At 37.0% G+C, this 27,778-nt stretch overlaps 1 protein-coding gene across 5 annotated transcripts in view; it reads left to right on the forward strand.

Annotated features, from left to right (window-relative positions):
* The window catches only part of LOC117417358 (fibronectin type III domain-containing protein 3B-like), a 247,917-nt gene extending 227,730 nt beyond the window's left edge, over nucleotides 1–20,187 (forward strand). For all 5 annotated transcript variants that reach the window (XM_034029463.3, XM_034029464.3, XM_059034586.1 and 2 more), the window contains 3 exons: nucleotides 3,650–3,816; nucleotides 4,446–4,573; nucleotides 16,335–20,187. In XM_034029463.3, the coding sequence (XP_033885354.1) occupies nucleotides 3,650–3,816; nucleotides 4,446–4,573; nucleotides 16,335–16,646 (607 nt within the window). In that variant the 3' untranslated portion in view covers nucleotides 16,647–20,187. The remainder of the gene's footprint in view (nucleotides 1–3,649; nucleotides 3,817–4,445; nucleotides 4,574–16,334) is intronic.
* The last annotated feature ends 7,591 nt before the right edge of the window (nucleotides 20,188–27,778 follow it).

Raw genomic sequence — 27,778 nt, forward strand, 5'->3', positions numbered from 1 at the left:
ATGCAGCAATTCACTGCACTCTCAATTTAAAATCGAAAAGAAAAACACTTAAAAGGTCAACATGTACTACAATGTAATTGCCGCGGAGGCAGTGGTTGCATCAACGATTGATCACAATTTAAATTGGACACACATTTGATTTCTGTTATTTGCTGCAGACAACACTCTTCCATACATTAAGCACAGCCTATTATTTCTTTTTTTCAGTTTTGGTTCCTGAGCTATAACAAACTAAATGTAATTTATAAATCGCTATGGACAGTTGCAGTATATGCCTATTTGGGTTGCAGTGTGTAACACACAGTAGGTACTGCAGGGACAAGCAAGTTTCAAGGGGGTAGGAAGCTAGTGTACCAACAGCTTAAACTACTAAGGTCTGAAAAAGTAGAAAGTACAGAAAGTTTATGGCACCCTGTAGAAAACAAACACATGAATTATAGTTTAGGGTAAGTTTGAATGTGGCTTAAAAGGGTAGATTCAGGTGTTGACAGATTTTTAACTGGGCTTGAAAAGGGTTCATACATCCTAATGCCAGTGGTATGGCTCATTTATAGTAATACAAACACTCTAACCATCCACCAACCTCTCTTTAAACAGAACGACTTAGAGCATACTGCCCATCTATATAAACAGTATAGAGTATTAAAAGTAGTTGTAAAAACTGCTTTAGAGACACATGTGTACATGACATGCCCAGGTTAATGAAGGCTGTGCTATATGTAGGCAAACTAAAGGTTATTGGTGCAGCATACATAGATAATGATGCATTTCAGGCTCATAGCCTCTCAGTACTGCTTTCACTTGGGCTTTTTCCATACCCTCTGTCAGCTCACTTCATTTTCTTCATTCATTTTCTTCATAGCAATATGAATGTGTAAAACATAACAAGGGCAAGGCAAGGTGAGAGCATTGTGGTATAAGGGGCAGGGAATTAATTTGACCAGCCATAAATCACAGCTAGATTTAAATTACAGCAAACCTTGCATTGCTATTTAGCGACACTGATGAGCAGAGTGAGATTGATCTGTTTACCAAAAAACAACCTGTTAATGGAGAATTGACTTTGTAATATATAATTTCAAACCCAGTGGTTTGACATGCCGTGGATGAAGCTTGTGGTAATCTACTTTCGAGGCTATGGTTTGTTGCAGACATACTTATTAAAACTGGAAGTATAAGATTCAAAGATTTGATATTTGGCTCCCAAGTGACTACATTTCAGTCCGAAAGAAAATCTAATATAATCAGCCTGCTTCAATAAGAATACCATTAATCTTGGAGATTAACCTTGGTATTTTCATAGGACAAATACACCTCAACACTGACATTCAACATACAGCCCGAAGCATCTGCTTGACCCATATTTCTGTAGCATCGACTGTAGGTACAACACAGCAGTATTATTCTTATTTTGTACACTTGTTCAGCATTAGTCTGTAAAGCTTTTTGTCTCCTTCCAGTATATCTCTGATTCTCATAAGCACTGCATCATTATTGACAGAGCAGTGCGGTTTACGTTTCTCTTCTTCTTATTCTTGCGACACAGGCGTATTGCCTTGGAGTTTAAAAGTTTACAATTAAAAGCACTTGACAAAGCCATCTCAGTCTCTGAATAAAAAGGTCCTCTGGTAGGTTTAGATAAAGGAGCAGTATTTAATCACAACCTGGTACAAGAATGTTTTTCCCTTCAGCTTTTAAATTACACAGCGTGACGGGAAAGCGCTTTCCGTTTGACAAAGACAACCTTGGTTTTTAAAGTTATGGAGGCAAGCAGCAATAGCTTTTGTAAAAACAAATTCAATATATTTCTTCAAAGGCACTGTGTGATGTAGAAAAGGCGCACATTGTAAAGAGTGGAGCAATATAAGCCATGCTGCGTTTGATGCAATATCCAATATATGGATTACGCCTTTAGTAAAGATGAAAGCCTGGTGGATTTTACATGCTCAGGAAGGTGTTTGAAAGGTCAGCAACAGCTCTGTTCCTTTAAAAAGAAACACTTGATAGAAACATGTAGGGGTGTGTTAAATGGCTGCAGTGGGTTATAAAGGAATGAACCCTGTCAGGCTGTGATTCAAATTGAATCAAGAGGTGCAATTCGATTTTAGATTCCAATCTCACGCTTGGAAGGATGGAACTGTTTTTCACAGAGGAGGTTGAGAAAATTAATACATTTCCAACACGGCTAAGCTCAGGTGGTTGCTAATATGTGAAATGTGGAGACACAAGTTATCCAGAACGTTGATATAAAGCTGTTTAACTATTTTTTATTTGGACCAAGTAAGTTCCAAATAGGGTAGATTGCTACCTGGGAATGTTTTAATGAGGCAGATATCCAAGGAAACGTCATTTCTGCAGTCTTGGAAACAGAACAGACAACCAAGCGCACACCATCAGTCCTCTATAAAAGATTGTCTGATCTGCTGTCTTGCCCATTGTGACTGAAACTGGGTTGCATTTAAGAAATACAGGAAGGAATACGATTCAGTACTTGTCAGTTTTAATGCAAACAACAGTACAAAAAGATTTAGATTTTCTTAAAAGGTTTCACCGTCTAAAAATACCTTCTCAACCTGCCTATGTCACAAAAATTGATTTAAAAAAACATGTAGAGGACAAGTGCTGTATCTTTGTTTAAAGCCTTCTCTTTTGGTATGTGCACTAAAGGTTTTCCTTAAAAAAAAAAAAAGTACTTTGCACAAAAGATACATTCGTTTTGTTTTAAATAGGTAACGTAGATCATTACTCAAGGAACAGCTTATCAGGCAACGTGAGCAGTGCAGGTTCACTAAAGGTTATAGATGAATATAGTCCTGAAGTTTGAAATGACTCACTCGACAGTAATGTTTTTTCTAATCTGAACGTTTTTAAAACAAGTACTGAATGAGGTTTTTTTTTTTTTTTTTTTGTGACCAGAAACAAAACAAATGTTAAATTTCAGCTGTTTTATAGACTGGTTTTATAACACCTCGTACCAAATTCTAAACTTCTGGCCTTTTTGCCCAAGCTTTCCAGCTGAAGCATGTCATAGATATTCAATTAACTGAGACACAAGGTTGAATATCTGTGCCTCTTTTCCTTGTTATAAGGAGACAGCAGCAATGCTAAGAATGAAAAGAGGTTTGTTTACTATTTTATTTCATAATTGTAAAGGAAATAACATTTTTGGGAGATGCCATTTGAAAACATTTACATTGTTAAACAATAAATGCTTAAAAGTCGTTGTAGCTAAAAAAATAACTTGTTACTTCTGTTCGATATATTTTAGGAAACAGATACTATACTAGGATACAGAAATCTATTCCCCAGTATTAACCAACCAGCTGCTTCCATATTGAGTGTGTGCTTTGCTTTCAGTCAGTGACATGCTTTGACCCCAAAGACACTGATGAGGTAAATTGACCTAGGAAGTTAAACTGTAACAGGCAAGCAAAAATATAGTTACCTTAGTGTAGCACCAGATGTCATGCGTTGAAATGCAAGTACATGCTGTTAGATGTGTTTCTTTCAAAACTGCACATTTGAGACCTAGAAGTAGCGAAAGTGCACGACAGGCTAGATTTGTGGAATTATTTCGTTAGCAACAACCAGTTTAAACAAAGTTAGAAAACCTTATTTGATAAAAACTAAAATACTACACCTTTTTTAGGTTCATTACCATCTACAGAGGACCAAGTCATACTTACAAGGTACAGAGGTTGACAGAATCCACCAGCTACAGTTTCCGAATGCAAGCGGTCAGTGAAGCAGGAGAGGGCCCGTTCTCCGAAGTGTACACCTTCAGCACAATCAAATCAGTTCCGCCGGCTGTCAAAGGTAAATACAAACACTGTAAGAATTCCAGGAACTACAGCACATTACCTACAAGACATTCATATTTATAAGATGGATTATGCATGATTGCCTCAAGAGATTGTTCTAGTATTAACCATCATGATGGTTCCTTTAAGATACAGACAACATGAAGTTAACTGCAGGACTTTTTTCCCCATCTTGTTTTCTTCCTGATTTTTTTTCATGGTTTGTCAACCACAACCACAGTAATATTTTTAAATCAAGCACTTTGTAAATAGCATGCAGTAGTGATATGTCACCGTACAGTGCTGAGAGACTAGTATGCACTGGTTCATTAAACTGTGGTTCTCAATGTGGAATATGGGCTTAGGTCACTTTTTTTGTTTAATAAACTTTGAGTCACTTTTTTCCCCCCATACTTTATTGAGAACTGGCAGCGAGTCATATGAGAGCACAAAGACAAAGTGAACTCTCTTCTCCAGAACGTTTCCTTAACATAAGCAAAAGATTCTGAGTGTTCTACTAGCCAACTACACAAGAAGCGCTTGTCAGTGCAGATTCCTTACTGGCAGATCTGATGTTACTGATCATTTTTCATTTAAATCTTTTAGATAGCTGTAGTATAATAGTTGGACGTTACTTGCTTTCAGCTCCCTGGGTGACCCAGTTAGAAGGAAACACATGTGAAGTCACGTGGGAGGCTATTCCACCAATGAGAGGCGACCCAGTCAGCTATAATCTACAGGTCTTGGTCGGGAGAGAATCCGAGTACAAGCAGGTGGGTGGGTCAGAGGAGAATTATATGTCCCATGAAGTAAAGGGAAACTATTATCTTCATTTAGTAGAGTTTTGTTAGCATCATAATCTCAGCTGTTGTCATGAAGCCACTGCACCTGTTTGAATTAAAACTCTTTGTCAATATCCTTGTAAAACCATATTATTTGTATAGAATGACTAGCTAGACTAATACAGCATTTCATATGATACTGGTCTTGGCGTTCACCATTACAGAAACTCATTTTAGACGTTATTCTGCATGGATAGTAAATTGAGAATACCCAAGGGTGCCTCTGCACTTATAGGATGTCTTGGTTATTGATATCTGTTGCTGATTTTTGAAGTCGGCATGATTATCTATGTATTCTGTAGTCTTAACTGCACTTGTGAGATGGCCATCTAATTACCACGTTTGGAAACGTTTAAAAAGAGTGGACGATTATTTATTCAGTGATATTGAGATACCTGGAAAGTCTGAGTGGAGTATAGGCACACGCACAGACACACGCACAGACACACACATGGAATTGGAACGAAAACATATGCAAAAAATGCTTTTATGCATGCCCATCATTCCAACAAAAACAATAGTTAGACAGAAAGATCAGGTGGTGATGTTCCCAGAGTGATGAGTGATAAAATAAAAAAATGCTATTGGGGACAAAAAAAAAAAAAGTCTGAAAACGAAGGCAAAACATCACTCTTGGAAGATGCCCAGTTTAAAGCTGCAATGAAGGTTATTGTTGTTGAAAATAGCAAACAGTAATAACCAATGTCATGACCACACCATATTGCTAATTCAGTAGAAAAGACATCAGTGGCAGATGATAAAATGCATTACAGTGTAGTTTCTGACATCTCCCTGACACAGCTTGTATACTGTGCTTGTCAGTGTGTAAACTGTATCCAACCCAAGATGATCAAGATAGAAACCAAAACAGAATCCCTTTCCGTTGAATGCAGGAATTAATATTAAATTAATATATATAAATGGATGTACAATGGGGCTAATTTCAACATAATTATGTGAATGTCAGGTGGTACCACCCAGGCATTTACCTAGTTATAAGTGGCATCTAGGTTTGTTGCCATTCCTGGAATGATGGCACTTGCGAAATAAGTGTTCCAATTATTAAAAACACTGTCTTGATTATTACAAATACTTGTTTGTACTGCATCTACAGTGGGGCAGAGGTGCAAAGCATCACACCTCACTGTCCCAGTAGACATCCCACTTTACACCCTCTTTCTCAGGAACCATATTTATATCCTATGCATTTGTTTTCCAAATATTTTTTTTTTTCCTATAAAAATATAAGAAGAAAAATTATCTACTAATCACAATCATCTACTGTGGCTGAAGTGGGGTTTCGCCTATTTTAATGGTAGTTGCATCTTCCAAATATATATGTATTTGTCAGCTGTCTACACTCCAAGAATACTAGCTAGTATCTCTGGCCCATCTGCTGCAGTTCACATTTTTAAAAATACAGGTATTGCTTTTCAGGTTGGATACACCAAAAATTTGACCATTCTGCATAGGTAATCCAAAACCCAATTAACTTTCTCCACTAAAAATACAGGTGTTGATTTAACTATTTAGAATACATTTCTCAGAGAAGGAAGCAGCTCAATGGTTTTTGAATTCTTCATAATTCAATGCCTTTCTCGGGCCCTTATAAAGCACCACAACTTTTACTACGCAGTGATCTGATTCAAGCATTCAAAATTCTAAAAGGTATTGACAATGTCGACCCAGGGGACCTGAAAAAAGAAACAAGGACCAGGGGCCACAAATGGAGAGTAGATAAAGGGGCATTCAGAATAGAAAATAGGAGGCACTTTTTTACACAGAGAATTGTGAGGGTCTGGAACCAACTTCCCAGTAATGTTGTTGAAGCTGACACCCGGGGATCCTTCAAGAAGCTGCTTGATGAGATTCTGGGATCAATAAGCTAACGAGCGAGATGAGCCGAATGACCTCCTCTCGTTTGTAAACCTTCTTATGTTCTTAACCAAAGCGTTCACAATCCAATTTAATGTAATGGGAATATAGTAGGATACTGCAGCACAGCTTGAGCCACTTTAGGTTTTACTACAAGATGAATCTGAACGAGCATTAATCTCCTAAGGCTTTATGATCAGCTGTAATTGTTGCTTTAATACTCTGAATGTTACATCTAAATGCAAGTAATCTGAGAAGAAGGTTAAGGTTTAATTACATTTTATGGCATCCTTGGTTTTTAATTAATATTTAACAAGTGCAAAGATTATAGCTACAGAAGTTTATCATTTTCTATTAATAAAACTGCCAAGCCTTCTTAGGTACAGCTCCAAAAGCATAAATTCAGTTGCCATTTATTGCTTCCAACTTGTATAGAAAAGACATCATGCCTTTCAAAAATGAAGCGAACAGCTTTTTAATCGAGCCTCTAAATTTAAAGAGAAGGTTTTTGGACTGAACGATTTATGTCTGTGAACCGGCTGGCTCATGTGGGGACGTCAGGCCAGGAAATACAGGACACAGACAGGACTGGTGAATGAATGCGCTCTTGCACGGTTTAATAATAATAAATAAAAAGGTTGTACAAAACACAAAACACTGAACAAACAAAATGGCACATTGGCCAAAATAAACAGACAAACAAACAGTGGATGAACCCCAAACAAGTATCGTGCAGGTTCCTCCCACACGAGTAGAAATTGCTTTATTTCTATTATTATTTCTTTATCCCTTCTCTCTCTCTCTCGCTCTCTCCCGTTGTCCACTGCAAACACCAAACCCCGAGTGAGTGATTCGTGCCTCTAAATGTACAGCTGTGCCAGGATTCAATTGCTAAGTAATCATTCACTTGAACCTTGGCACGTGAACTAATTTGTGCAATCCCCGTGCCCACATACTACTACACATTTTATCAGCATGTGAAGTGATTGTGCAAGCCCCGTGCCTAAATACACATATACATTTTAAATCACTCGTGCTATACAGCCCACCTTACATCCTGTGCACCAATACATACACACCAACAATAACACACCATATAAAACATAAAACACAAACAGGGGCGGGGCACCCTGCCACAGTCTATCAGTAGATTAAATGTTTCTTACTGACAACCAAGAAAATGTGCTATGACGTAGGCTATTTTGAACATCAGAAGTTTCTAAGGCATTTGAATCTAGTACTACCTAACAAGGTTTTGTGCTCTAGTTTGCGTGCACCTTTTTGGTCAGCTGTATTTTTTTTCAGATCCTGTAAAATACAAGAATCAGATCTGGATTTAAATAAATTGTTTGTTATGTGACACTGATCTGTTCAACGTGTTATGGAATTTGGAAATATACAGCAGACAATGGCAAAACACAGACAATCCAAGCAAATTTGAAAGCCAGGTTTAGACATTACAGAAAGTGAATAAATCTCAGCATTTCAAGACTACGCAGATTGCAAATATTTTAATACAAAAAAAGAAGGACATTTAAAAAATAATGGATATTAAAATAAATTATTAGTGTACAACATATCCGGTTGCAATTGCAAATACATGACATGTGCGCCTGCCAGTATTTGCATGTTCTGACTGCTTTACTGCAAGTATCCGGCTTGCTATTGTACCCTTCAGCCCCTCATGCAGTTGTAACAGAGCAGTAGAAACCAGGTAGGCTACAAAAGAAATCAAGCACAAAGATTTTACTTGACCATACCAACTTGTTTAGTCTAATTTAGTTCCCTTCTCATGAATTCAGCCTGGAATTTTTTATGTTTTCGCTGTGACGATGTCAGGAGTTTAAGAGCCATTATACCCAATGGGACAAACCTCTATTTTTATATCTCACAGATGCAGGGGGCACTGAAACAAAACTCAGTCTAGTTTCATCTAGTTTAGCACCCCTCTGCTGAATCTGAATTGTGCATGCATTAAGAGGTGAACACCAGTTAATAATTTTGCAGGATTCTGGAATCAAGCATTAGTTATTCATGGCAACAAGGACAATCAAAATGAGACCCCTCCAAGTGGCATTTGAAGCAAAACAACCCTTTATTTTGTCTTATTGTTATTTGAAAACCCTGAGACCACTTTGCCATGTTAGAAAACGTTCCCAGCATTTCCAGATATTTTATTACCAGCTGTTATTTTCACTTATAGCAGCCTAAATACTCCATGTAAAACAGACTGGCACACCAGACATTCTGTACATTTTGTTTGTGGACACTTTTTTTTGGCAGGTTTAGTACAGAGCTAAAGCACACAGTGAATACATGTATCAGTGTACTAATCAGTGATGCCAAGGGTCATAAAGGGAATGAAGTTAGACATTTCTGCCAGAAAGGACAAACAGATTTCTCAAATATTAGTGAAATCATGACTGAAAAGCTTGCTTTTAAATTCATAAATAATTGCAGTGGTAGACAGTGGCCAGGAATGATTTACTTGATGTTTGACCTTGAATGATATAATAATAGAAATGGGCACACTCAAGGTAGGTGCAGTCTGTAGTATTGACCACTGGAGTATTCATTTAGGCTTCTACTCTATTTAAAGTGTTTCCTTTTAGGTAATGTACTGCAATAGAGCATTTACTTAAAGTTAATGAGACAGGGTAGTTATGTAAAATTATGTTCCAGACAAGACCTTTCCATGTGGTTTGGAAGAAAATACCTGTGGGTGGATTAGGAGGGTTTAAGTGAATGCTAACCAAAGATTTAAAATCCTGTTAGAGCAAGCAACCTGGTGAACCTGATATCCATTGTATTGAATATCGTTTAATAAAACATACAGATCAAATAAAAAATGTAACTAATCACACACTGTTGCCTTTTGAAATAGAGAAAGTGATTAGGTACCAGGTAGCAACCACAACTTTATTCTACAGAGCTTTATTTAATATGTATGCATAGTGTAAAAATAAACACACACACACAAAAAAAGAACCGAAAGATATTCAATTGATGAATAAAGGGATCAGGTAAATAATACCTTGTACCTGTACCTACAACTTTTGAAAATCCAAATTCGGGAGTGGTGTGGTGGTGCAATCCGTGATACCTTTTTCACTGTTTCCCATGTAGAGCGGCGGGGGTGTGGGTGGGTATTACTGTGGTGGTGCAGGTGCGTGGCTAAGTATGTGAACTTGCCTTGCGCACTAAATGCATGCCTGCCACAGGGCTCCCCTGGGTCCTAAATCCTGCTAGATAGAGACTGGGATTGCAGTAGCCACACACCGGCCATCACTGGCAGACATTAAAGATTTGCTGACATAAGGGGGTTTAGCAGTATGGTTACAGCACAGTACGCACATACCACTCACGTTCCACATGCTAAGTGTGCATCTAAAGCATTGTATGACTTTAAGGGGTGGGTAAATCGTCTTCTCATGCTAAAAAGCCGTACAATTGACCAAACACCCACCCCCACCCTTTTTTTAAAAAATGGAAACATGTCGTACATTATGTTTACGATACTTCAGCAGTACAAATCCTGTTTGTGACGTAATCTTGCGCAACTTTCTACTACAGTATAACTGAAGGCTAGGTCAAGCGATCCTTTACAGAAGCGTACAGTGCGAGGCGTTTTTTTTGTTTGTTTTGTTTTGTTTTACGTGATACCATTTATTTATTCAGCATTTCAGAGTATTGCCATTTGACTCATGAAAAGTGCTTCATAGTCAAGTTGTTTTATAAGCAAGGTTATAAAAAAATAATGAAGCTACTACAAATAACAATTAAATAATTAAAAAAAAAACAAAAAACTTTGCAATAAATGTATAAATAACCCTTTGTTACACTTACTTTCGTTATCTTCGTTATTGGTCATCGGATAGCTGATTATTTTCGGTTCCGCTTAGCAATAAAATGCAATTCATTGTACACTCGCTTAAATACCATCTATGGGTACCTGAAACGTCACAGATGAGACGTCTGACTCTGCAACAGCAGCAGTTGCATAGATAGATCACCCCTAAGTCTCATTTGCTTTGGATAAAAACGTCTTCTAAATGACTAAATAATACTAATAATAAAAGAAAGCACTGTGTACTATCATTGTATAATACAAGGATACAGCGCTTTCTTCTGGAATGTTTATTTTTATTATTAGTGTAACGCTATGTCTGCGGTTAAGTGACTTTCTCAGGGTCAGTGGCTGTGGTGGGATTTGAACCGAGGACCGCCTGGTTACAAGCCCTTTTCTTTAACCACTGGACCACACAGCCTCTGATAAGTATTTGCTTAGCTGCTTGAAAAGTGATAGAAAAATGTCTGGAAGGCTTTGAGTGAAACATCAGGGGAGCCTTAATGATGTCTTGGGCATCCTGTTTAAACTGCTCTGGGAATGTCTGGATGTACCGAGTGTTGAAAGGCGATTCTTCCACCAGTTTCCAAGTGTTTAACTTGTACTTACAGTACTTGGAAACATCTGTTACTGTTCAGAACTAAATAAATTGCTCCAACTCTTCTCAACATGCTAATTTCATGTTTAAGGGTCTGACTAGAATCCCAATGAGACCTCTTATATTGTATTACCGACAACAGTGTTTCCATTTGGAGTATGTATCCTGCTGCACGCTCGTCTCATTCTATATTGTATTGAAAGTCTTCTTTAGTTCCTCCTATTCATTTCATTATGTGATACTATGTGATGTCATTGCCCTGGCTGTATCCTTTAATATCTCTTGAAAACCTACTATATATATATATATATACAGTGCCTTGCGAAAGTATTCGGCCCCCTTGAACTTTGCGACCTTTTGCCACATTTCAGGCTTCAAACATAAAGATATGAAACTGTAATTTTTTGTGAAGAATCAACAACAAGTGGGACACAATCATGAAGTGGAACGAAATTTATTGGATATTTCAAACTTTTTCAACAAATAAAAAACTGAAAAATACACTCAAAAGTACACTTTTTTGTTTTTATGTAAATATGGGTTTTATTATTATTATTATTATTATTATTATTATTATTATTATTATTATTATTATTATTATTATTATTATTATTTAAGTATAAACTGTTCCTCAAAAGTAACCATGTATGTTTCATACAGGTGGGAAAAGATGATGAAACGTCACTAGTATACCTACTGTTGTGTTAAGAACTACTGTAGTTTTAAAAAAGATTAATCTTTTATTAAAATGGCCTGGAGATACTGTAATTGTATAACTTAAAAATTAAAACTTATTGCAAACATAGAAGGTTGTGTGTGTGTGTTTTTTTTGTTTTGTTTTTTGACCCTTACTTATTGCCTGTTTTTGCCCATGGCCCTTACCTGGCAGTATAAAGAGGGTTGACTGTACCTCTAAAAGGAAAACAAGCAATAACAAAATGAATCACTGAGTTTAAGTACTCTATTAAGGTTGCAAGACAAAAAAAAAACAAAAAAACAGATGTACTTTAGTGTACCAACATAAAGCAGTTATTTAGTGAAATTCTAGTATTCAGTTTTTATTTTTATTTCTGTTGAATGGTAGGCATTTCCAGAAGTCTGATTTAGTATTCTGGTAAACAGATACATTTTATAGACTGTAGTTCTCCACTGGAGTTCATAGAAAAGAACATAAGTAAAGAACTTTAAACTGAAGTAGCTTTGGAAATGTTAAAAGTTTAATATCCGTTAATAAACTCTAAATAGCACATTTGTAAATCAAACATTAAGTGACGTGCAGCAACCAAGCAGAGACCATTTGCAAAAGATTAAAATACTGTGCCAGAAGGAAAGAAGTTTGACATTTAAATACTAATGAAATGCTGGGAAATTAAATCTCACCAGAACCATGTATAATTGTAAAAGTAAGGCTGTATGTGAAGTCTTTTCCTTCATCTGTGAAAGTAACACTTGACAGTGTATGGCAACGATGTTACATTTGTGTTGACAACCTATAACATACATTTTACAGGTAGTACCACAGAATTCAAATTGAATACGTATCTGTGCCTCACTGCAAGTTAAATATTCCTTAAAGCTACTGGGTTCCCATAGAAGTGATAGAAAAGGACACCCTATTTTAACATATATTTAGTGTTCCGCATTTCCAGTTTATTTTTACAGGATTTTTTTTTTTTTAATGAACCTCGGTTTTACTGATTTAACCCGATTTTTAGTCTACTATTCAGTATTTTCCCGGTTCTATTTTTTAGGAAATACACAATGTTTTGATTAATATACTGTTTTATTTTGACTCCGACATTGTAATAAGCAGCCCTACACTGTATCCTAGAATACAGAACGTATGTTTAGACAGAGGATCAAATAACGTTCAAACATTGTACATGATTGATTCCCTGTTGCTTCACAAACAGATGATCACCTGATTCTGCTGGCCAAATGACCAACCAAAGTCTGATTATTGTGACAAGTGCTGGGCATAGTAACTAGCTTGATAAAAAAAAAAATTAAATTGAAATACTTACACGTAAATATAATATTTGGAGTGGCTGAGGAATGGGGAGAGAACATAAATCAGTTTATGAATATTCAAAAGAAAACCAATGTTTCAAAATATAGCAGAAGTGGGTCAGATGAGGCAGAGGATGCATAGCGTTGCAAATACTGCTGCACTAAGGTACCTGTTCACGCTCACAGAATAAAAGAACATACTGAAAGTAAGTGACACATTAAACTAAAACAAGAAAGTGAACTGAGAGACAAGCAATCCATTTATGTGGCTTTTACACAAGCTTTAATAAAAAGAGAGCGCAGAATGACTGTGTTAATGAGTTTGTCAGAGCACTGTGCTTTGCTGGACAGCTGTGTTTATTGCAGAGGGGTATGTATTGGTGACTTTGTGAGACAGTACTGTCCATCAGCTAAACACTGCCTAATGCCGATAGTCTCAATCATAAATATTTGACCGAAAATTAGGGTGCTTTAGTAAACTCATGGAATGCATTGATGGAAATGTCCAGTGTGATTTTTAATGTGTCTAATGCCTTGGACAGTCCAGTTCTTTCAATTTTCTTTTCTTGTTATAATTTCTAGGTGAATAACCCTGGCTTGTTTTGTTCTGATGTCATACCTTCTGCAGATACTAGCTCTGTCAGCACAGGGTTTTCATAAACATTCACAAAGTACCAGGAAACTTGGGAAAACGTGGCTTCGATTTGCACAGATTCTGCCTCATCATACATCCCAGGGACATTAAACTTAATCAGAAACCTACTGTTACGCATTATATTCCACATGTAAAGTGTGTATTACAACCACCACCATACACACAGTTTTTGACAGTGCATTTTGGTCCCCATATATATATATCTACTGTATATATAATTAGCTCAAAGAGCCAGCTGCCCAACTTTTCGATATGGTGTACATGTTTCTCAAGGGAGCATTTGTTTGAATTAGGGCTGTCAAGCGATTAAAAAAATTAATCACGATTAATCTCACGATAAAAAAATAATCTTAGTTAATCTCAGTTTTAATCGCATATTAAATTGTTACAATTACTACATCCATCGAATTTAAATTATTATTATTATTATTTATTTCTTAGCAGACGCCCTTATCCAGGGCGACTTACAATCGTAAGCAAATACATTTCAAGTGTTACAATACAAGTAATACAATTTGTTTTATTACTGATGCTATTGTTTTATTATCCTTAACTGTACATAAAATTGTTTAAAATGTATTTATTTAACCAGGAAATGTACCCATTGAGACCACCAGCAAAATGTACTAGGGACAATAATTTAGAAATTACAAATACAACCAACATAATAAAATGTGCTGTTCAAGCTTGATCAGCAGCATACAGAGATCAGAAAACATAATACATAGGATATCTATTTTTAAATGTGATTGTGCACTGAAATAATTTTTTTTTTTTTAAATAAAATTATAAATATGTAGCTATAGTAAGCACTTCTAGGAAATGAACTGTTAATTGTGAAGAGAACATACAAAAAAAAACTGTCATCATATCCAAAAACTGCAAACTAACAATTATGGCTTTACATACTACACGCAAAAAAAAGGAGCAACGCAGCCTAACTCATTTATTTTCATGATCATTCTTCGCTTGATATGGGCTTGCAGTGATCCAGCATTTCTGTCGAAACTGGTGGGTTTAATTTGTTGTTGTTATTGTCTGTAGCAAAAGAGCTGCTAGTGTATTTTGAGAGATGAAGGCGTGTTCAGCCCGCAGCAGACTTCATGTACTCATGTTTGATACTGGAACTCACTTTGACAGTAGACAAGTTAGCATCTTTCTGTCCAGTGAGCCCATCAAAAAAAAAATCCCATTCATTTTTAGTGCTTTGCTCCATTAAGCAGTTCAGTGACTAACTTTCTATTTAAACAATAACTGCACTAACACTCAATACAATGTTGCCGCGGCCGGGATTTAAGTACGGTGTTCCGAAAGGCTCAAGACACAACAATGCGATTAACGCGTGTTAAAATAATTAATCTAAAAACATTTACGCGTTAATCGCAGAAGTTAACTGCGATTAATTGACAGCTCTAGTTTTATAGTATTTATAGGTTTTTGACAGCATGACAACTACTTGTTATTATTTATATTCAAATCCATGATTTATTCTTATATGTTGTAATGGTGTTCTATATATTGTGACATCTTTAAATCTGTATTAATTCTAATTAACATTAGTTTATATAAACTTATTTGATATTATCCTGCAATGCTGGCGCTGAGGATCAGCCTTGATTTGGCCTCCCCAGCTCATTAGCATGCACAACTTTAACATATACAAATAGTATATGTAATTATGTATGAATCAGCAAGCCAGTCAGGACATTGAGGTAAAAAGAACCGACTTTGTTTAGTAATTAACAGCTTTCTGAGTTTATTATTATTATTTCTTTCTTATCAGACACCCTTATCCAGGGCGACTTACAATTGTTACAAGGTATCACATTATTTTTACATACAATTTCCCATGTATACAGTTGGGTTTTTTACTGGAGCAATCTAGGCAAAGTACCTTGCTCAAGGGTACAGCAGCAGTGTCCTCCACCAGGGAATTAACCCATGACCCTCCGGTCAAGAGTCCAGAGCCCTAACCACTACTCCACACTGCAGTTTAATTAAGATGTTGAATCGGCTCAAAACGCAGTCACGTGAACAAAAAATAAAAACCTAAAACTTCAAGCCCTAGTTCTTTCCGTTTCAAAATGCTGTATCTGCGTCTTTCTAGTGCCGAATTTCAGCAGTTTCTCTGGCACTTACTGTCTTTACAGGTGTAATAACTTTGATTCTGTCATCTAGGGAGGACCTTTTGTTTCTCCATGTTTTCTCTCTTCCTTTACAAGAGAGCGCTGTTGTTTTATTGACTACGGATAAAAGACCACTAAAATGGCAGTGGGTAACTAATACAAAAAGCATGCAGACCTGAACATTAGAAAACTGTGAAGGCAAATAAAAAATACAAATAAATAAACATTATGCTTTATTTTTTATAAATTGCTGCTTTCATATTTCAAGTGAAAAATACTTTCCTCCCAAATTATGCATGCTTGAGAACTGCAATGAAAGCCTTGCACATGGGCTGCACTTATCTAGCCATTGTGTGGGTAGGATGGTCTTTGTACAACCCCTTCTGACTGAAAAAGCAAGCATTGTTGAAATAAACACAGAAGAGAACAAAAGACAAAAAAGCCCCATGCCAGCGGCAGGCAGTCTGGCCCTTGAAATTTTGCTCTTGGATTTGAATAATGGACAGAGCAATTTCCATTAACTTCTAATTTACCTACAAGGGAATTTTGTGTATTTATTTATTGTTTCATCTCTTTGTCAGGTGTTTAAGGGGGAGGACACCACATTCCAGATCTCAGGCCTTCAATTTAACATGGATTACCGTTTCCGTGTGTGTGTGTGTCGCCGCTGTACGGACACCACGCAGGAACTGACTGGAGCATTCAGCCCCTCAACCCTCTTCACACTGCGACGTAATGAGCTGGCACTGGCTGGAGAGCTGGGGGCAACAGACAACACCAAATCAAAGAGCATGATGCCCACTGATGAACAGTTTGCAGCCATCATTGTAGTTGGCTTCGCAACCCTGTCCATTTTGATTGCCTTTATTTTACAATACTTCTTTATGAAGTAAAACCACAGACATATTTTTAACTAATGCTACGCATTGTAGTCCAAATATGTATTCAGATTTTTCTTCTTTTAAATTTCCTCCCTCTCTAGTTTTTGTCCTTCACTTATTATTTGTGTTGTTTTCTATGGAGTTCTATCGGCCGAAGCCTTATGTCTTTGCTGCACCTTGTTTGGGAAAGAAAAGTCCAATTTTAAAACCCTGAAAAGAAGTTGTACGCAAAAACATTTTTATATTTTTTAAAGCTATGAGAAAAAGAAAAAAAAAAACCTTTGCCTTATTCTTTGTTCACTGTTTATCTGGATTAGCTTTTTTTGTGGGTATTTTTTTCAGTGATACTGTAAATGTAGGAACAATACCTTTACCATATAGCAACCAATCACTGCCCTTTTAAATATAGTTAAATACTTATATTTGTTGTCAAATAATGTTATCCAGAATGTATACCATTCTAAACATTTCAATCATGGCTATTGAAATCACAGTATCAAAAGACAAAACAAACTGCAAGTGAAGAGTACATTTAATCAAGACACTTAGGCCACAAATGCCAGCATGAAGCTGTCAAAGCCAACTACAATCCATGCAGTGGTCATGGTTTAATGGATGCTGCTATCCTGTATTTAAAAAGAGTAAAATCAGTCACACTATATGTATGTTGTTCTCATTTGTTATCTAATGAATATATGTAGATTATATACAAAGCAACAAAAGTTACATATTAACACAGAAAAATCATCAATTTAAACAGAATTCAATGCGTTTTATAATGAATTGGTGCTTAAACTTCAAGGTCAGTTGACTTGGTCTGAACTGAAAGTAATCTATCGCTACTGTAAATGTAGGAGGCTATATAAAGTCTTCAGTGTAATTCTGTACATTTCTGAAATGCCTGTAAGTATATTATTTTTAAATCCATACTATACCATTAAAAAGAAGAGCAGCTATAACACATGTGTCACGCTACAGTGATTTGGCTGCAGTATAGAATGCTATACAATAATCCGTCACATATCCGCCCGTTACGTTCCACTCCAACCGTTTATCCATCATGATCAATCTCTTCAGCGACGTTAGTTTATTATTGAACAGAGAAGATTAGTTCAGAGATTGTAGATCCTACCAAAATTTTCATACACTGTGTTCTATGTACTCCGTGCGATGCCATTGCTGGTAGTGTCACGTGAGCTGTTCAGTGTGTTGATATGTAAATGAGTCCTGTTCGCCTGCGGGGCGTATCAACTTCAACCTCGATCTCCTGCCTGTCACTCAGCAGTGAATGCGCGCACCCACACGGCAGACAGCTACTCTGTCACAAGCATTAATACCCTGTATCTTTCTAAACAAGGGATGTAGGGGAGCTCCCTAATAAAAACAATAATTGTATGAATGTAGTCATTTGTTACAGCTGTGTATAATGGTATTTAAAACAGGATTAATTTAGCCGCGTTTTTACATGTCCGCCCTTACTCTGGTCCCACTGCAGTCGGATTTGCGACGGATTACTGTAGTTGTTTTCATATGGAAACTTTGAGCTGAACCCATTGTATCGATACCTAAAGAATACCTAGCCCACCCAGTCCCTCCAAATCCTGCTACAGTCCCATTATAATACTTTGTAATCAATAATACTTGTTCCTGATCACTGTGGGACCAGGCCTTATCTAAACTGTCCTTAAAACTGGCATGACTTAACGTTAACATTGGAATAAAACCATTCCTGATCTGCGTAGTTAACTACTGTACATGTTGTTTGTCTAGGATAACCCTAGAGGTACAGTAATGATGTGCTAACCGGGCCCTGACAGGCCAAACAGTCTCTTCTCATTTACAACCTTTATATACCACAAAAAAAATACATAAACCAAACAGAACTGAAGGCAATGGTAGTGATCTTTGTAAAAAAAAAAATAATGTACTGATCCAAAGAATTCCATTCCATTAAATTGAAGGCCTCTTGTTTTTGAAGCTGGGGTCCTATCCTAGCCCTGATATGAAAGCCTGTAAAAATGTACCTCAGGGACATGACCTTTAAAGAGGTGAGGTAGTACATATTAAATGGTTGCCAGGAGGGTGCTGCAAACACTAGGATTGTGTATTCTTTTAATATCTTTGTTTGTTAGTCTTTGTTTTTTTTCTCCATTGCCCGAGCTGGGCCTTGTTCTGTCCATAAGCAAGGTCATTTATGAGCTCTAAACAAATACCTTAACCAAAGTTAATGGGAAACCAAGGTATAATTCTTTTATTTTAGGTTTATTTATACTATATATTGCATACAGTACTTTAATGCCAATTACAGTGCAATCTTCATTTATTTATTTTTAAAATCAAAAGTGTAGTTATGTACTCATTTTAGTTTCTTTGTAGCATGTTATATATTTTTGTTTTTCTGTTTTGTATTGTTGCATTTTAGATTTATAATTACAGGCCACCATTCCTGATATTCAATTACCCTTTTTATGTTTTGTTATTTGTGTATAATGATTGGGAACGCATAACGCATTTAATGTCAATATCAGCAACAGAAAGGTTTACATGTTTTCCAAACACTTATTCATCTCCTTTCAAAGAACGTGCTGAACATACTATGTATTTTATGTGCCTATGTAGATGTTAGCCAACATATAGTTTCTTTTTTGGGATATAACTTGCTGAATTGGCAATGCAAAATAGTATTATTATATTAAGCTTATAAACTCATGCATTTTGCCAAAGCTAAGGCTTTCCCACTTTATTTTGCTTTTTTTTATTTCTTCTTTAATTTAAAACGTTACATGTGACAAGATGTTTTGTGACACTGTTATTATGTCTGTGATTAAGTCATTCTTAATAAAATAAGTGCCATTGTTGTTAACCCTGTGAGGTGAGTTAGGTATGAATAAAAGCAAACCAAGTTATATTGAGACAACCAATAACCCTGTTTTTTTGTTTGTTTATAAGTCTGATGGTAATTGAAACTAACCAAAATTAAGCACTTTTTCAACAAAATAATTGTCTTTATATGGCATTCTATCTATCTAAAGTATATGGCATAAAAGTTTGATTTAATATCAGATTTCTAAAGAAAAAATAAATCACAAATGTTATACTGAAGTGAAAACCTGTACCCTCAAGTTATGTTTGAAAATACTGTTCACAAAAACTTAGAAATTATGTTTCTTTATTTTGGACTGGGCTAATGTTACAGAATCCTAATAGCAATGAGCCAGGTTACTGTACAGTGCTGATTCATCTGTATTCCCAGTGAAATGTTTAGCAGAAGAACTCTTTTGATATTATGTTTAAACTGAAAAATAATAATGAATATGTTTTACCTCACAGATAGACAAACATTCCAAGCTTTTTCAAAAGATAAAAATCAGACATTTGTCTTGTAATGTACATTTTTAGACAATTTCATATGCATATTATATATAAAAACTGCCATATCGATTTTAAATGTATAGATTTTGCAAATACTACCCTATGTACGTAAGACTAAACTGTATCTGTAGCGTATATGTAATATATTTATGCCCAATAAATGTTTAAATTGTTTCTGAAATCAATTTGATTTATTTTTCTACCTGTACCCTCCCCCAATGATGATATTTTACTGTATCTGGTTTTAAATAATTAAATACAGACCATCATTCAGGACATCTGCAATTGCACTAGATCACAGACCTTGGCTTAGGGCTCTGACACAGAATTTGACCACATTTTTTTCAATAGGTTTGGTACATTAGCGTTAATGGGATTGTGATAAATAAATGCATCCTCTAATCAAATGCTGAGAAAAGGCTGTCCAAAAGAATATGCAGTTCTCCACTGGCCATTAGGTAATGGATAAACAACAATATGTGTTGTTTGGCACTGGGTTAATTTGACACACCTATTCACCACTATGAGTTTTATATCAAAAGTATATTGTCTTTGTGTAGTTTACACTTTTTTAACAACAAAAAGATTATACCAACATTAACTGGTACAATATTATACTTCCAATCTAGGTATTGGTTTCAACCAAACTCAATGTTATTTAAACCAATTAAAATTTCCAGCCACGCCCTAAATTAGTTAATTATACCTTTTAACCTTCAGTGGAATGGCCCTCTGAACAGGAATTGGTGTAATTTGAATTGTAAAGTATGCACCAAAAAATTAGTTTATCACAGTTCACTATTTAAAATGCCAAAATGAAATGAAGCCCAACGAAAGCCACAATGAATTCCAGCATGATCAACCTTTAGCAGAAGCTAAAGTAACTCAGTAAAGTTTTTAGCACAGTTACCCCTGTAAACTGATCACAGTTAATCAAGTACCTTAAGTTTAAACAAACTGACCACCAATAAATACATAAAATAACAACCAAAGCAACCAAGTCCTTGTTCTTGGCATTAAAAATGGTCAGCTTTAAAAAGTTTCAATCTCTTGTGATAAGAGTTTATAATTAGGCTCGCTATTTTTCGATATTAATCGGTAAAGCTCGTTGAACGTCGAATTCGAGTTCGACTGCAATAAATTTATATCGGATAAACGTGGGTAAACCCACTTGCTATTCTTTTTGTCTGACCAAAAATAATCATTTAGAAACATCTCCAGTTTGTGTAGTTTTTATACTTCCTGTCTGTCCAGTCTCAGTTCCACTCTGAATGGCTAGGGGTCGCTGTCAATCATCTCAGCGGTCCCTTAATGCTGTAATTTCACTGTCACTGTCATTTCACCCTGTTCTGACAGATCTCGTTGACTGAAGCAGCGCTACAATGCTCTCATTTGTTCAAATGTTCAGTCAAGACCTGCACCCAGTGCACTTTCATTTGCCAGCTACAGCGCCTGTCATTCAAAGCGCCTACTTTGAAATTAGAGGATTAAGGTGTAGGTAAGCTTTTGCTATAGGTATACGGTGACAGTTAAAAGTTTGATTTGAAAATGGGGCACAAGAGGAAGTTTCCGCGGCAGGACGAAGCGGGCCTGTCTGTCTTGCCTTCCAGCTGTGCTGAAGCAGGAGAGGGGGGAGTTCCGAATAAGTGCAAGTTAGTTCTGTTCAACTATCTAATGTTTTGTTCTGTGCATATTATTTTTACTCAAATGTATGCTATAAAAGTCTTCTGCACTGAAAAGTATACCTTTCACCAGCAGAGGGAGCAGGAGGAACCAGTCCATCCAGCAGGCTCTGGCAACTACAGGGTTAATATTCCGGAGGAGACTGGGGGAGGGGGACGAGGTACAGGTAATCCCAGGTAATAGGATAATCGCCAAATCCAGGTGTACAAAAAGGGCGGCCTCTCCACCGGTCAGGGCAGTGTTCCTGGGACCGGGGAAGCGCAGCCATGTATGTCCTGATTAACAAAATAAACTTTTGTTTCTTTATCTCCTGCAGCCTGAGCAGGTACACATTTGCTTAAGAAGATCACAGAGCAAGTACCTGTGGGCAGCACGGATGTCTTGTTTAACTGTCAATTGTTATACTTATTGATCCCTGATTCTTTATTTTAAATGTTGGCCTTTTTAAGCAGAGATCACACTTTTATTTAACTGATCCCTTTATTTAAACTTGATCATTTTCATACAAATGTGTCAGATGCCTCAGTAATATATTTTATGTTATTTGACTTCAGGGGAGAATGCAACTTAAATACAGTGCCGAAGCCCACTCGACCATCGAGACCCTAAGGCTGCATTCTGCTATTTTATTGGCCCTAAGTTTAGAGAACGGAAACGGGTAGTTGTATCAGCAATTCAGAAGATTAGGTTAAAGAAATATTTTAAATTGTATGAACATCCTGTGTTATTTATTTTGATTAAAGTGGATGTAGCAAACAACATATTTTCATCAATCTTAGCTGTTTAGCACATAATTGGAACAAATATTGCACAAGTTTGTCATTCTACAGCAAAGAGTTTTAGGAGCGCTTTATTTCATACTATTGTGCTACCATTGCCCTTGAGTAACGAATCATGCATTGCAATTGAAGATCATTTGGTAAGGGTTGTCAGGGAATTGAAACACCAACATCCATCACAAGGTTTGTCTTGAATGAAGAGAACCAGAGGGGACAATAGGGTGCTATGGATTAATTTTCTCTAAAATGAAGAGCCGTGCTCAGATACTAAATCACTGGATCCTTCCATGTCTGCACCCCGAGGGATATAAATGCTGGATCCTTCCATGTCTGTGCCCCAAGGGATATAAATGGGATTGTAATCGGAATTGAATGCCTTCTTTCCAAGAAGTACAGTACATAGAGAGGTGAGGTTAATGATGGGGTCAGTTGGCAGACTGCCTTATAAACCAAGCTGGGTCACAAACCGAGCCTGCTGAACATTATAACAATAAACAAAAGACTGACATTAGCCAGACTTATACTTAATAGGCCTTTTTTAAAATGATTAGGTTTAAAACTGAAAGCAGAACCAGGTCCACACCAACACCACACCATGCTATTCTAAAGCAGTTGTGCAAATATTTGTCAATGTCAACACTATGCCTGGAGGCTTGTTATACCCATTATGTTTGATTCACCTGTTTTGTTTTTTTTGTTTAAAACTTTTTTTAAATCAGTAGATTTCTGCAGGTAAAGATAACCTGGGACTGCTGTCCTTTCAGCTAAGAAACTGCTTGAAACTTTCATGGTCACTTATAATATAAATTAATCCCTTTGCATACTTTGATACAAATATGCAAACTCGTCCTGATCTTTCCAACATACAATCTCATAAAAGTAATTTATACACAATTTCTGAAATGTGATTACTGTAATTGTATTCTCTGTGCAATTTATAACTTACTCAATGTGAAACCGACACAGTCACTGATTTTGATTAAACAGAACCACACTAAAATAGGCTCAGACCAACAGAACTCATTTCACCAATCAGTTCTCAACCCTCTGTGCTGTATATACCTGTAAATCAACACTGACCAGTGGAAGTCTTCAATCACTTCTAAATCTCAATGACAGCACCAAGCCACAGCTGCTATTATCAGATAGTATCATAATATCAGTCTAACATTTAAAGCTGTATAAAAGACAAACACGAATATCAGACCTTCAGCTTGTATGACATGTCTTTGTGTTATTCAAATTCACTTTTTTTAGGGAGTTATAAAAGTATAAAATTGTAAAAACTTTAATCTGTGTGACAGGAGTGAAAGGAGTCCCTCTTGTAATTCACCCTCCCGACTACTGGCAGCGCTGTGCAGGAAGGACCGAGATAGAGGAGAAAGGCTGAGTCATGATTGGGGCAGAAGCCGCAGTGGGGGCGGCCATCTTAACTTGGGGAAAGACCTCATGGTTGAGCCCCATTATTGCAATCAGCTGTGCTGCGCTAGACGATTGGCTGAGGTGGGGCAGTGCACTGATTGTTGGGGTGGGGCTCGGCACTATTTAGGCTGTGGGGTTCTGCCATTTGGGTTGGTTGTGCTGGATTAACACCTGCAAGAGATGTGTTGGTTTGTTTGTTTTCACAACTGAAGCCCTGTGTTTGCAGATCCTTGACAAGCTGTGAGTGTGTTTTCCCTTGCTTTCCCTACCTCTTTGGATACCAGGACGGATCTGCAGCGCAGCACCTTTTGTCTCTGTGCCTTTGTGTTTGTGAAGCCTCAGGAGGGAGCTGAGGCAGCAGCTGGAGGACGCCGGTTGCCATTGCGTGGAGGAACCACGTGATTGTTTTGATTTTGTGTTTCTGTGTAGTGCGGGACTTTTATTTACTGTTTTTATTTCAACCCTTGATTACTATTGCTAGTATTCAAGGGGGTTTCTTATTTTGGTTTGTGCAATACTGTACCTGTCTTTGACCCCTGCTATTATTCTCCATATGGAATATTAATAAAACCCTGCCCAGCCCTGCCTTGCTGGTGCGCAGGTTGTACCTCAATTGCTTCCTGTCTCCATCACTTCTGGGTCATGTCACTTCCTCCCATAACCCACCACAATCTGCTTCAGGAAGTCTAACTAATGCATCATCCACCAAAAAATGATACCCTTGTACAGTATAAACTACTATTGAAGCAAGCACACAGATTCAGAAAATGATAGTACTGTCTACGGACCTGATGTAGTGACTGATCCCTTCTAGTTTCCATATTAAATTAGCTGTAAATAAAGAACCCTATTATAGTCCCTGTAGCGGTCTTTGTGATCAAGCCTGATCATTTCCATGACAACGGTGCACTGATAAATCACTGATATCAGTCTCATGACAAGCACATGTCTTTTCCCTGTATTCTGATATTGCTGACTTCTCCAGTGTAACAATCATTGCATTTTCCTGGGATGATAGAGCAATAGGACCGTACAGTACCGGTCTGGCTCACAGACGGATAGTGGAAAGCAGGTTTTGAGAAGAGAGGAAGCTATGACCCTGCTGCTATAACAGACCTTTGGTGAATGCAAACAGACTGTAAATAAACTCGCCAAGATAGGCTTCCTGAAAAGCTGTGGAAGGCTATAGGTAACAGGCCACATAGAATTATATTTCACACTGAATACGATTTCAGTGTAAAATTGAACTTGGTCGCTGGGCACGAGTTAAATGTTAAATAAAACTGGAGATAAAATGCAGCAGCAGACACTTACTCGAAAAACACACTTCTTTCCATCATAAAATCAGGGACAAATTAAACAACACTAGCGAGGCCAAAAAGCTCCAAAGTTAAACTATCATTAAGAGCTAACGGATTCTTAGTAATGTCAATGGAATAGATGATCACATCCAATGCCCCTTTTTTAAAGTAACATTGATTACACCAGTGCAGGTGGGGTTAACAGAAAGGTTTCAGAGAAGTCGCACAGCACAACCACATCACTAGCACAGCTGCTGTACTAAACATAATGGCAGCAGTGCTGCCATTTTCACTGCTTGTGTCTCTACTTTAAAAAAATAACTTTTGAAAGTACAGTATTATAGGGCGTCCATCTCTGTCATGTTGGTCAGCACCAATTAGGGTCCCTCTTGCTTCCTTTTCTGCGCAGCCAGATTCCTTTTCTAATGAGAACACTGTGACATTCTATTTTACTGAAATTGTGGGACATAATTAAATATTTCTAAGGGTCACCTCCCAGCACAGATAGCATTGGGTACTCTACTACCCATAATAAACATGGGGAATAGAGTTTTCCAGAAAACAATCTGTTGCATTAAACAACATTAAGGGTAGTATATAAGGTACTCAAGCTAATTAAGTGTGGTAAAATGTATTTAAAAAACAAGTTATAAAAGCTGAGTTTGCATGCATACGTGTAATTAGTTTATGTATTTGTTAATTAGTAGTACTAGGTGAGGGGTTACAGTGTAGGGTTTAGACTATGAATGCCTTTTTTCTGAAAAAAATAATGTTATAACAGTAATTAATCTTTGAGGGGAACATCATAAGCATGTATGTGTTATTACTTAGAAAACTGGTATTTAGAAAAAGTACATAGCCTTGTGCAAAGGGATTTATCAGCATTAGACAAAACAATGCAAGGCTGTGCCTTCTTAACTAATGGTGAGTTTAGGTAATTGATATTCACTGAAGTATGAAGAAAAGGGATTTCAAAGCCATTGGTTAGAGCTGTGCGATGTACAATACTAATTTCTTATAAACATTTGGGAGGTGTTGCCTGACAGGATTAATTAAATAAATAACTCTGTTCAATCAATTCAAGCCAAGGTCAAACAAGCCTTCCGAGGAGATTTTCATTAACCCACTCATTTGCCATTTCAGATTTTTATCAAGAAAAAGTTTTCCAAGCAAGAAGTCACACAATCAATGGGCTGAACAGAACTTTCAAATGTTTCATTAGAGGTTTATACTGTATACGGTGCCCATTGGCCTTCATTAAAGCATTGAACAGGGTGAGCCATGCAATAGTGTTTAGAATCTTGGCCGATCTTGACAAGAAGTAATGTATTGGTCTTTGAGCTCCAGAGGGCTTAGGGCAGAAGAACAGCTTGGAATAGTTTACCTCATCTCTTCCATCAAAATATGCAAAATGATCAGCCTCCAGACAAGTTCAACATTGGTAATTAGGTTCTGTAGGTGAAAAGAGAGGATTGACTGTACTGTAGTGACAGTCTAGCTAAGGAATTGTTACAGGTTTCTGAACACAATTTGGAGCAAGGAGGATGTGGTGTCTAGTCTCCCACAGTGAACACAGCTAGTAGCTAACCATAGAATTTGCTTCAGACTGCTCAATATAAATTTGGAGAGAAAAGCCAAATAACTTTTTCCTGAGAATGTATTAGAATTCCAGAAAAGCATGCCAAAGAGGTAGCACTCCAATTATGTTTTTTTTTTCAGTGTCATAGAATTAAATATTTAGCCTAGTTATTTTGGAAATCAGTCTCTGTTTTAAATCACATTTTCATAGCCTTATCTGTCATATCTGGTCTTTTATTAGTGTAGTTAAAAGTTAATCTCTGCTTGTTATATCTACTTGGCCTTTTTTAAACACTGTGATGAGATGCTCAGCGTTTGCTCGATCACTTTCCTCTTTTTCCCAACTAAACACAGAGCATTTTAATATATAAAAACATTGCTAAGATTTTTCTAAATGCATTTCTAAATGTATTTTTATTACTACTATACACAGTGTAATGGTTTAGTATTAATGGGTGTTAGGTCTTAATCATCCAGAAACCAAAAAGTCAAATGAGCACAATTTGGTAGGTATATTACATCTCGGGTCAGAGATACTTCCCTGGAAGTGTCCATAACTTTGAAAATAGTGTAACGTCTTGAAGGGGCTTGCGGACCCTGCGTGGAACAGACGTTCCAGTAGTGGGTGACACCAGGAGAGCCCCCCAACTGGTGAAGGAGACAACTGGGGGCGGGGCCTATGAGGTGATAAAAGGGGGCTCTGCATCGTCACAGGTGTGGCAGTTGGACAAGAGTAGAAAGAAACAACACGACAAAAATAAACAAACATTAAAAGATCATTAATTGGAGGGGAAAACAACCTGGAGGTTACAAGTGGTAACGGACGAGAGGGAAGAATAGGGATGGGACGCGACTGGCGGAGAAGAGAGAGAGGGGCAGCGAGACCACTGCCGGACTAGACCAGAGAGAGAGAGAGAGGCGAAGAGGGGATAGGCTGTAGGCTAGAGATAATCGGAGTAGACTGAGAGGAACTGGCCTCAGTCTTGTGTCTGTGTGTGTGTCTGTGTGT

The sequence above is a fragment of the Acipenser ruthenus genome, chromosome 12, assembly GCF_902713425.1.
Source record: "Acipenser ruthenus chromosome 12, fAciRut3.2 maternal haplotype, whole genome shotgun sequence".
NCBI lineage: Eukaryota > Metazoa > Chordata > Actinopteri > Acipenseriformes > Acipenseridae > Acipenser > Acipenser ruthenus.